This window comes from Mytilus galloprovincialis, chromosome 7, assembly GCF_965363235.1.
Source record: "Mytilus galloprovincialis chromosome 7, xbMytGall1.hap1.1, whole genome shotgun sequence".
Classification (NCBI taxonomy): domain Eukaryota; kingdom Metazoa; phylum Mollusca; class Bivalvia; order Mytilida; family Mytilidae; genus Mytilus; species Mytilus galloprovincialis.
In genome coordinates this window covers 44402357-44414597 of record NC_134844.1, presented here as the reverse complement: position 1 = coordinate 44414597, position 12241 = coordinate 44402357, and the positions used below count along the sequence as shown (strand labels likewise).

General features: G+C 32.2%; 1 protein-coding gene across 1 annotated transcript in view; it reads right to left on the bottom strand.

The window, feature by feature from the left end:
* Positions 1-416: 416 nt before the first annotated feature.
* LOC143083088 (homeodomain-interacting protein kinase 2-like) overlaps positions 417-12241 on the bottom strand; it is a 31118-nt gene continuing 19293 nt past the window's right edge. The window contains exons 5-14 of the mRNA XM_076259298.1: positions 11890-12161; positions 9444-9603; positions 8811-9015; positions 8223-8308; positions 7555-7758; positions 6976-7061; positions 6348-6611; positions 2877-2971; positions 1524-2178; positions 417-1024 (exon numbers count right to left, since the gene is read on the bottom strand). Coding sequence (XP_076115413.1) covers positions 667-1024; positions 1524-2178; positions 2877-2971; positions 6348-6611; positions 6976-7061; positions 7555-7758; positions 8223-8308; positions 8811-9015; positions 9444-9603; positions 11890-12161 — 2385 coding nt within the window. The 3' untranslated portion in view covers positions 417-666. The remainder of the gene's footprint in view (positions 1025-1523; positions 2179-2876; positions 2972-6347; positions 6612-6975; positions 7062-7554; positions 7759-8222; positions 8309-8810; positions 9016-9443; positions 9604-11889; positions 12162-12241) is intronic.

The following is a 12241-nucleotide window of genomic DNA, read 5'->3' as shown; positions in this document are numbered from 1 at the left end:
GAGACTCATTTGTATTAATAACCTTGAGAATACTGAAATAACAGGATGAAAAATGACCAACTGCTTTTAATTAACTAAAATGTCAGCAGAACATCATCCAGAAATAAGCCTCAAGGACAAAAAATGAAAAGAAGCATTTAACAGACACCCCTTAGTTTAAAAAATTGATAATTATTCAAAGAAAGGAATGTAAAATAATGCTATGCTTTGAACTTTTTCTGCTATAATTGAAAATGTGAAATATTTACAATGACATGAAATTAAGCTGTACAAAAAACAATTTCTCGATCACCAAATAAGTTATTTCTGAACTTTATTTTTCATTTATTTTCAATGATTTAAAATTCAGGATAACTTATTGTAGTTATGAAAATAATGTGGCAAGAAAACTCCCATAAAATGCTTATTTGGACAATATCTTTTTCCAATTACATACAACCAGTTTTTAAGTTGAAAATTGACAATTAAAATATGTTCAAACTATTATTAAAAATTTACAACATTAACAAAATTCACATCACACTACTGAGTAATTAACGATAAAAAAAGCTTCTGATTAAAAAAAAACCCAAGCACTCTGTGCCGCCCTAAGTCTATATAGGAATGATATAGTTGCCACATAGCACCAATGAAAACTACAAAGTCTATGAAAATTTACATGGAACATCACGCAAAATACTGAAAGGGTCTGCCCTTGTTTGGGCTAAGAGGATATGTAGCATAAAGTCCTGCTGATGCGGGATTCAAGCTCCCAAGACCACCATATTGTGAAGCTAACTGTGGCTGATACTGTACTGCCGGTATGGTGGAGCTCTGTAAAACTGGATGAACATGTGCTGGCAGTGGGTGGGTCGTGTATTGGACATGTCGTGGACTCTGATGGGCAGGCGGAGGGGCAACAGTAGGTGAAAACGGTGCATACTGGCCCATTCCTGCAGGGATGGCAACTTGAGGTTGCTGATGAGCTGGCAACAGATAATGATGAACAGGGCTTCCTTGTAATGTTGGCTGTCTTCTGTAGTCTCTGAAGTGAAAAATATTGATTCATGAGAATTTATAATAAACAAACCAAACACCAAATATTTTTCTCAAGTTTATTTGGATCATATTTATCTTTTGAAACTATAAAATTGTATATATATTACCTTTGAATGATTGTCTTTTTTTATTTTTTATTTTTGGTTTTAGTTAAGTGTTAAAGGTTTCACTGTGACTGAGATGAAGAACAGCAAATAAAGCACTATTCCTTTGCTTTTTGTTTATATTTTTTTTATAGTACATGATAAAAGTATGGTTCAAATACTGTAAATTCAGAAATTATTGCCATGTTTTCAATAATGCAACAAATGTAATAGTTTCATGTAAGCAACAATATTCATGATTTCATGTGATTTTTTTTCAACAAAATTTTTGAAATCACATTAGTTTTATCTCACCACAGTGATTCACTACAATAAATGCATGGATTAGTTTCTGAATTTACAGTACTTTATTTGAGGAATGAGATTTAGAATTAGACTTACCGATGTACTTCTAGTTGAGGTCCAGCATTAAGGAACACTGGCTGACCAAATGCTATTCCTGCTTGAACAGGTGACAGCTGATTTGTCCCTCCTGTAGAAAAGTTCAAATTACTTGGCTTATGCTTTTGTCCAAACAATGCACTGCTGTATATGGCATTGGCGGCTGACAATTTTATTTGTGGATTAGGAACTGATCTCACAGTGGGCGACACATAGGCCAATTTTCCATGATTTGATGTGTGTGGCATATCCAGTTCCAAAGGAGGCAATTTCACCTCTTGCTTAGGACTCCTACCTCCACGAAATCTATCAAAACTTGACATGGATGAAGAAGAAGGCAGGGCCTCTTGTTTTGGCATGCTCACAAAAAACGGTGAAACTTTAGCCTGCTCCCTTTTCTTAATTGGATCTAGCAAGCCTGACAATTCTGGCGGCACAAATGAAATAGGATTACTAGAGTTCTGTAATTGCATGCCACTGTATGGATATGATCTTAAACTATGCTGTGCCTCACTAAGTAATGATCGTTCAAGGTCTTCATGCTTGATTGGTGTCAAATTGATTTGTTTCTTGAAATCTAAGTTGCTGTCCTCTAAGTCTGAATCTTGTATGTCAGAGACTAAGAGATGACTCATAGGATTTACTCTAGGTGAATCTAAAATTTAAGAATATATGCATTTTAACTTTTTAGTGATGCATTGGAAAGACATGATTGTAAACTAAAAATATTAACCACTTATTTGATGTCATTATTCAGTTAGTCTTTTGCAATAACGGGGCTAAAATAGTTTTTCTGCTTATACTCCCAGACTTTTTTAAACATTTAGAATTTTTTAAAGAAAAAAGGTTAGAGAATTGTATGTGTAGAACAATAAGCAAAGGGAAACCCATTTCACATATGAGTTTGGATTTTTTAAAGCTAATTTTCAGTATAATGACAGACGTGAGTTGCCAGTTTCAATTTTTGTCTACCAGTACTTCTATCTAACAAAAATGTTTCTAGCAGCAGTTTGAATATTTCATTCTACCTATTTGATGCAATATATCTTGTCCTGAAAATACATGATGTACTTTCCAACAACTACCAATCAATCTTAATATGACACTAACTTAATCTTTAAAAGATAACTTTATAATACAGGCTATTCCAAAACGAGTTTATTATATTCAGCAAATCTCATCATTTCAATTTATTCTAAGACAATGTCAATAAATACTTTTACAGTTTGTGTTTATGATCTAAATAGTGTTGTTTTTTTTGTTTTTTTTATCTCTTTTTGGTTTTTCTCTCCATTTTTGAATGTTTACCTATGATGTTTGTGTTTTTAAGCTTATCTATGCTGTTTAACTTACCTGACACACCCACTGATCCAAACAAATTCCCATCCAATGTCTTCTGATCCAGATAACTATTTCTGTTTTGATGATGATGGTGATGATGATGACCTCTGATAAAAATATAACATGCATCATATTAAAAACATCATTTCATCTACTTCAACTTTCCTGATGATTTATTTAACTTTTTCACTAAAATAAACATACATGTATATGGTTGACTTTTTAAAAATATAAATTCTTACACTTGCTAGTGGTAATTAGTAATAACAAAATTTCAGATGAGTTTCGCCTACTTAATTAGTTTTGTTAAAGATAAACCAAAGCCCTTGTTGGCACCAAGGGTAAAGATTGCTTTTATTTTGAATTGTAAACTGCATCATATTAAGCAATGGAACAAATTGAGGCAATATTTTGAACTGGTATCTTCTTATGTCCATAATTGTAGGGTAAACAGATAGATTCTATTCATACACCATGCACTATTTCTTCAACTTTTTATAAAATTGTTTTTTTGGTCAAGTATGGTTTTATGCAAATACACAGCATTTTGTTACTTGATAAATCTGAGTATATATTTTTAAATTGTTTGACATGGGATTTAATTAGGAACTATAAAAGAATGTCCACAGCACTGCATTTTGTAAGCTTTAAGCTTAATGTAGCTGCCAAGTGCAATATTTGTCCCAAAAACTACCCATTACTGCCCTGTTAAGGGGATCCGATACAGTTTCTCGATATAATGTCATTTTTATAATTTTGAAATATGTTGTAAGGCCTTGGCGAGTTATAAAATAGAACACAAAATAAAACATGGGTCACCGTGCTTGTTTTCAAGAAAATTGAGACTGAAAATTGAGGATTTGTGCAATTTTGTAAAAAAATTAGGCAATGTTATAAATTTTTTGGAGCAGATATTCTTCGTCGTAAATTATTAAGATCGGGTTCAATCTGAAGCTGTGATAAGTGGCAATAAGGAAAAAAATAAATCACTATACGAATAACTATAAAATTATTCAAGTCTTGCTTGACATTGCGGACCAGATGCTCAAAGTGGTATTTTTCTAAACCTAAAAAAATGGAAAAAAAACTGTTTCTGAAAATGTCATTTTTATCATTTTTCTGCATAAACTGCATTTTGTCATGCTTTCTCTAAATCTCAATTAAAAAATATAGGTCACCGTGCTGGATTCCATGATAATCACGATTTATCCTAAAAAATTGCGTCACCCCTTTGTAACCTCAACGTTAGCGATAAAGTGCACGACGTCGCTGGCAGACAATTTCGACGTTGTCGCTTCAAATTACCGGCGACATTTTTGTAAAGTACTATGATGATCTATAAATTGGTAACATTGTTTTCGGAAGTAAAATCATGTGAATAACAAATACCTCTCTGTGTTTGTGGTCTAAGTGAGAAACTTCTCAAGAAAAGTTATTACGGACTGTTGATAATTTTTACGGTTTTCAAAAATTTAAGACTCGGCAATTTAGAACATGACATACAGGTACATTTACTGTACACACTCGTATAATATTTCATACTGTATGATGACCTCTAGATGTTGTTCTTTGTTTTGTTTTGTTTGGTTGGCTGCTGTTTCATTACACATACTCCTTAATATCCTTTAATTCACGTTTTTATCACTGAGAAAATCCGTTTTTGTTGATACGAATTTTAAAAAAGTTAGCGTCGTTTGGACAGTAATCAAATTTGCCGTTACTTTTCTCGTTTGAGATGTTTTACCTTGTCATTTCGGGACCTTTTATAGCTGACTATGCGGTATGGGCTTTGCTCATTGTTGAAGACCTATAGTTGTTAATTTCTGTGTCATGTTTGTCTCTTGATGAGAGTTGTCTAATTGGCAATTATACCACATCTTCTGTTTTATGTGGTCAGAAAACAGAAGCAAAATCTTACAAAGGAGAATTTTCAATTTGCTAATGGATGCTTTTGTCCAGACAGAGAAACTATAATTTTGAAATTTTTGATTTGGCAAAAAAATGACTGAATTAATAGCGAGAGGACTGGATATATTACGATTAGTTGCAATTAAAATCATTCTCTCATAGCGTAATTTTATTGGTAAATAACTATATATTTTTTGCACCACAGCGCGTACATAAAATACCGCATGTCCATTCCCCTGTATGTCCTTCCGGACTTCTGGTTAATTAGATTTTTCAAATGTACAATTCTTGCCAACTTTCTATAAAACTGATATCGTATGGACACGTTCGAAAATCAGTGCATATCAACTATTCTTTAAAAGAGTTATGCCATTTGGAAATATTAATTATATTGAAAATTGCATTGTATTTTCTGTCATTCCGTCATTTCTCTAATATATATATATAAAAAATAAAGAAAAAATAAACAACTGCGCTTCGAGCGCATGATACGCCCTTCGTCTCATGAAAAAAAACCCACCATAATATATGTTTTTAAAATAACACGGGGGTTGTACGGAAGTCATGCTAGGTATATCCTGACTCATTCATTATTCTTGCTCAATAATGAGTTTATATATATCACAACATGTTTTATATGATTCCTAAATTGAAGCTCAACTCAAAAATGAATTAAAGAATCATCACGAAAAAGTATACAGATCTTAAGAATAATTTAACTAAAAAGTATGTGAAGTTCTATGCAATTATTATAGATAGTTTCTGAGATACGGCGCGACATGTGAACCCCCAGCCCCTTTTTGTCATAAACTCAATAACTCTAAAATCAAATTCTGAATCATTCTCAAAAGTATATACAAGTTCTTCAGAATTATATAACTAAGAAGTGCGTGAAGTTTAGAGCAATAGTCATAAAACGTTTTCTAGATGCAGCGCGAACTGTTAAAAAAACTGTTCTAGTTACAAAGTCCTGTAACTTATAAAGTTCACCAAAAATGATACAGACCGTTTGACCATCATGACTGAAAAAACAACCATGTTCAGTTTAATGATAATATGCTGTACCATATTTATAAAGGAAAGGAAATTGACTTCTTCGTGTACATACATTTTCGGTATTAGTTTTTAAATATCATTGGTTTTCTGTGCTGTAATAAAAAATCGGATCCGGACCAAATCGTGGATGATGCATGATAATAAAATTTTAATTGACATGCATGATATTAGTAACACCAAAAGGGTCAGTCGTCTTGAGATTGCTCACTATACGATATTTGTTGAAGATCTCAAAGAAACAGTAATGTGTTTTATTTCTTATTATGTTATTAGACGTTATCCTGGTATAATCAAATGCACTGACTAATATTAATGGCGTAGAAATTAGCATGCGGGAAAAACAGAAATTGGAGCATGGAAATTCCACATTACGTTTCGTATTACGGAAAATGACACGCATTACGTCCCGCAAAAAGTGACGTTTTGCGGGAATTTAAACGCTTAACGTCGCGCCAAGAGTTAACTCCCTTGAAACTGTATCGGATGCCCTTAAACCTGTTATTAGGTTAATTGACCTACCTTCTGTGATGTTTTCCCTCTCCATCATCTTCACTGTCAGAACTAATGGTGATTATACTATGGGCAGGGCTGGGAGTGTCAGCTATCACTATAGTCTGACGTTCTCTCCCTGGACGCCCAGGGGCATGACTACTGTTCCCATTGGTCCAATCACACAAAAGGGCAGCTTCTTGTTGTAACAGTGTATCTGGTGGAGTATTTTCTTTCACTCTCTTCTTTACTGGTGAAAGGTGAGTTGACGTAGGCTCTTTAACATAACTTCGACTAGAAAGAAAGATAAATATTTTCATGATTTTTGCAACAGATCATATTGTTATAAACATTATATTATGTATGAAATGAATGTTTTGATTCTTAGTGATCTGAATGGTAGGGGTATACATTTATAAAATAGCAACCTCAAAAGGCATACAATATCAAGGACTCTTTTAGTTCCATAAAACTAAATACACAAAGAACTTATATACATCTTGATGTCAGGCATCATAATAGTATCTTATCTTTTAAAATAGTAAGCATGACACCCATGTTCTTCAGCTGAGTAAATAATTATTTTTTTAGGCTACATTTTTCGCAAATAAGACTGTTTTTGGTAAGAATCATTTTTCAATTGAACTTCCTATATTACCTTTGTTTCCTTTGCATCTTATTAGAAATATCATTATTTCTGTTGTATGGATTTGACATCATCTGTAAGTGTTGGTTCTGTACTGCCTACAATACACAGTACATTTTTATATATAAAGCTTTGACTACATACACACATATACAATGTTCAAAATAATACAAAATTGATAAACACAAATATTATTATATCTGTATAAGCTAGTATAACTATTATTCAAGTCATCTCATCCATAACATTTTTTTTCTAAGGGTGGAAAGACTTCTAGAGTGGTGGTCATTCAGTTAACAGCTTAATGATTCAGTTAATCTATTATTTGCACACTTGAAATTTTCACACACAACATAATCATTATTAAATGTATTTATACTTTTAAAAGTTGCTGTTAATTGTTTATGAGATTTTTAGGTATGTTTCACATAAAATTGTGGCTTATTGAAGTAATTTTGACATAGATTAGTGGCATGATTGAGTTTGTTTTGCATAGATTTGTGGCATTTTTCAGTACATCAACCTGGGATTTGAATGCATGTATATCTCAGGACTATATCATTTAGGACCTTTAATTCTAATAGAACTTACTGTTTCATTCAACATTGCAGCAAGTGGACCATGCTCAAAACCATCCAGGACCAAAGACTGTCTCCAACTCTCTTGTAAGGACTGTGACGCCAGGGTGTCTGCTAAGAGAGGCTGTTGTACTGACCTCTGTTGAGGTAGGCCTAACTGTTGCCAGGAGCCTACCAAAACTGGCTGTCCTCCAGGCCAGGAGTTTCCTGGAGCAGTCTACAAAATAAACATCATTTCAATATTAAATCTGCTCAATGTAATGTGTTTTTGGTTGTTTTGCTGCTTTCTTTCACAGTATTTTCATGAACATTGAAATGATCGTTATATAATTAAAATGTCAAAAATTTCTGCAATGGGTTTATTCAAACTTCCGATATCATCATTTTACACAATTTTATCTATTATTGTCATTAATTTAAAATCTAAATTAGGGGCAAAAAAACATGAAAGTTAAATTAGTGAAGAGGTTTTGTCTTACAATCATAAAACTGCAACTTGACATTGCAATACACATCATAGATTTATTTTTTAAAACCAGTAAATGTTACATGTGAAAGAAATACCAAACTTGGCATATGCAATGAATTTGGTTAAAGTGTTCAATTGAAAAGTCGTTTTTTCTTTTTAAATATCAGCATCAAATTCACTGCATGTAATGTAACCAATGGTTAACATCCTACCTGTGTTATTAATTGTGGTTGCAGCTGTAAGGCTGGTGCTTGTGTAACCATTGGTATAGGATTGTATCTTGTTGGAGAACTCAAGCCTAAAAATACAAACACATTTTGTGGTTAATATTCTTTGTCTGAATCAGTTTCTACTCCCATGACTATAGATCAAAATTTGAATTTTATGTTCTTCATAAATTGAAAATAACTATCAGTAGCAGGTATTATTTTATAGAAATAATGGTAGTTTGAAAGCCATCACTACTATAAAGTTTGATTTATTGCATGCAGTTTCAATTTAATCAAGATCTTAGATACTCAGAATTGTCATATGATCCAATACTTTTCTTCCCTCACAAATTAACTGTGTTTTAAGCTAGAGTTGTCTTTCTTGGCATTCAAATTTCATAAAATGTTTTGACAGTTAGTTGGGTTATATAAGACATATGTTTAACTTTTATGTAACACCTTATTCCACAGTGAAAAACTGATAATACAAATTGATTCAAAATATATCCCATGTTTATAGCTTTTTTTTTAACTTAGAAATTGCATCCAATTTTTTTTGTAATTTCTATAAAAAGCAATAGAATTACATACCCTGTATACCAGGAACCAGTACAGATGACACATGTATAAATGGATCAGCTCTATTGAACTGGTTACTATTCCTAGGTGCTGTGAGTTGTGGATTTAGTGACTGTTGTGTAGGTTGGTATGGTATGTATGGACGAGACTGTAGAGGGTACGGCAAGTACTGAAGTTCTGTTCCCTGGTGTTGTGCAGTCATGTTCTGTGATGCCATCTACAATTAGGTTTTTTTTACTTAATTAATAGTTTTAATATTAAACAAATCAAATAACCAAAACTGTTAAACAGTTTTTAAATTCTTTAAATTTCATTCTGATTGACACTGATGTCAGAAAACAAAAGGTTGGGTGCAAAACAGCATATCTGAAAATTTTCACTATTAACATTTCCCAGCAAAATACACCCTTTTCATTGTGAAATCAGTGGACATGAAACAAACATTATGACAACAGCGAGATAAAACTACACATCTTAAGCACTAACAAAACCTAATATACAGTATATCTATAAACTTAGAGCATGGGAAATCACAATTCCATAGCTTAATATTGTTTAATTATAATGCAAATTTTAGCATTTATCCCTACAGCTTTTCAAATGAAAAGTACAATAATTTATAATGTCTGTCACTGAGCTCCATACCTGTGAATGTAGAGCATTAATCTGGTTGTTAAATGTAACAGTCAGACTACTAGTAGTAGCTGGTACAAAGTTAGACATAAGTCCACTGTTCTGATTCACATCAAATAAGTTCTTTACAGACTTTCTACAGATCTCCATTGCTGTCACACTCTGCTTCACTCTGTAATAAAACAATAATTATTGTTAATATTTATATTTTTATAGTTGTGCACAAGGTCTCTTTGATCAAAACATTCTTGGTAAAAGAAATAAAGAATTCTTGTAAGGATAGCAGATTGAGAAATTGTTATTCAAGATTCAAAGTTTTATTTAGAGTCGATATTCAATAAACTACATAACACAAGCTCTAGTGAGCTTTTCAAATCGACTAAAATGAATTTGTTATAGTCATGATATTGAAGGATCATGCTTATAAAATTGAGAATGGAAATGGGGAATATGTCAAAGAGACAACAACCCGATCAAAGATCAGATAACAACTGAAGCAATAGGGAATTAAACATTTAATAGGAATGAGATAGAATTAATGAATGGGGGCACCACACCCCATACACCCTGAAAGAAAAACACTGAACAAAGAAAAGCAATTTTGAAAATGAATTTTAGCATTTCACTTTAAGTTTCACTGTATAACATAAGTTAAAGTTTGGGGCAACAAAGAGAACAGTCGATCTATTTTGACTGTTTACCACTTTATAAGGTTGAGTAACAATTGATCTATTTTGACTGTTTACCACTTTATAAGGTTGTGTAACAGTTGATCTATTTTGACTGTTATGATTACCACTTTATAAGGTTGGGTAACAGTTGATCTATTTTGACTGTTTACCACTTTATAAGGTTGGGTAACAGTTGATCTATTTTGACTGTTATGATTACCACTTTATAAGGTTGAGTAACAGTCGATCTATTTTGACTGTTATGATTACCACTTTATAAGGTTGGGTAACAGTTGATCTATTTTGACTGTTTACCACTTTATAAGGTTGTGTAACAGTTGATCTATTTTGACTGTTATGATTACCACTTTATAAGGTTGGGTAACAGTTGATCTATTTTGACTGTTTACCACTTTATAAGGTTGAGTAACAGTTGATCTATTTTGACTGTTATGATTACCACTTTATAAGGTTGAGTAACAGTCGATCTATTTTGACTGTTATGATTACCACTTTATAAGGTTGGGTAACAGTTGATCTATTTTGACTGTTTACCACTTTATAAGGTTGAGTAACAATTGATCTATTTTGACTGTTATGATTACCACTTTATAAGGTTGAGTAAAAGTTGATCTATTTTGACTGTTATGATTACCACTTTATAAGGTTGAGTAACAATTGATCTATTTTGACTGTTATGATTACCACTTTATAAGGTTGAGTAACAGTTGATCTATTTTGACTGTTATGATTACCACTTTATAAGGCTGAGTAACAGTCGATCTATTTTGACTGTTATGATTACCACTTTATAAGGTTGGGTAACAGTTGATCTTTTTTGACTGTTATGATTACCACTTTATAAGGTTGGGTAACAGTTGATCTATTTTGACTGTTATGATTACCACTTTATAAGGTTGGGTAACAGTTGATCTATTTTGACTGTTATGATTACCACTTTATAAGGTTGGGTAACAGTTGATCTATTTTGACTGTTTACCACTTTATAAGGTTGGGTAACAGTTGATCTATTTTGACTGTTATGATTACCACTTTATAAGGTTGGGTAACAGTTGATCTATTTTGACTGTTTACCACTTTATAAGGTTGGGTAACAATTGCTGCTTTTAGGAATTCAGTGTTACTGCATTTGTTTGAATCAGAGAATTAATTCATTTTGTTTGAAGGTTTTTTTTGTTTTGTTTACTATTACCTTTTTGTAAAATACAAACATTTGTATATTAAAAGATAAACAATGAAATCACCTTAAGAATAGCATGCCTTTCTACATTAAGAAAAATCTCAATGTGGGTTTTAAACTTGTATAATAGAGTTCTTAATCTTCTAACTTTATTAGTTTTGTTTACCTTTACTACTTCAACCCATTCTTAAGAGATTTAATACAGATATGTGTGTTTTATCCATTAGTTATATTTCTGCAGTTTATACCCACTTTCCTTACAGGTTTATACTTAATGTGTTTTAAGACACTTCTAAAGCAAGCATGCAGGAGTGTAAACAGATTAAACAATAAACAGACATTCAAATTATGAATGTATATAAATGCCAAAATCTAATCTCAAACTTGGACTCCACTCAAGTAAATTAAGTTATCATCATCAATCATTCAATACACAGTGCATTTTTTACTTCAACACAGCCCTCAGTTCAGTGATATTTGATAGTATTTTACAATGATTGATTGATTGTTGGTTGTTTTATGTTCAGTGGCAAATATTATAGTATTTTACAAACTGCAGTCCGGCCAACTAACAAGAGCTACTCACTTGCTACTATGAGCATACTCTATAAGATGTGCCATAGTTATAAATGGATGATTGAGTGCTTCTCCTGGTGTGATTCTCCGGTCTTGGTCCAATGTTAACATTCTCTTTAACAAATCAATGAATTCCTTTCTATCAATCTTCTCCGCCAATAGTTCACTTCCTTCCAAATCGGTGGGAACGTTGATCTGGATCATGTCATCCAAACAATTGAAGATGTACTTTCTTGCTTCTTTTGACTTTATATTTGTTTCCTTTTCATGCTCCTCAGGTGTCTGAAAATTTACAAGAATAATGAAACATATATTTTTTGTTAAATGCAATACACATGGAAACTGAAGAAGTTTTAAGGTTC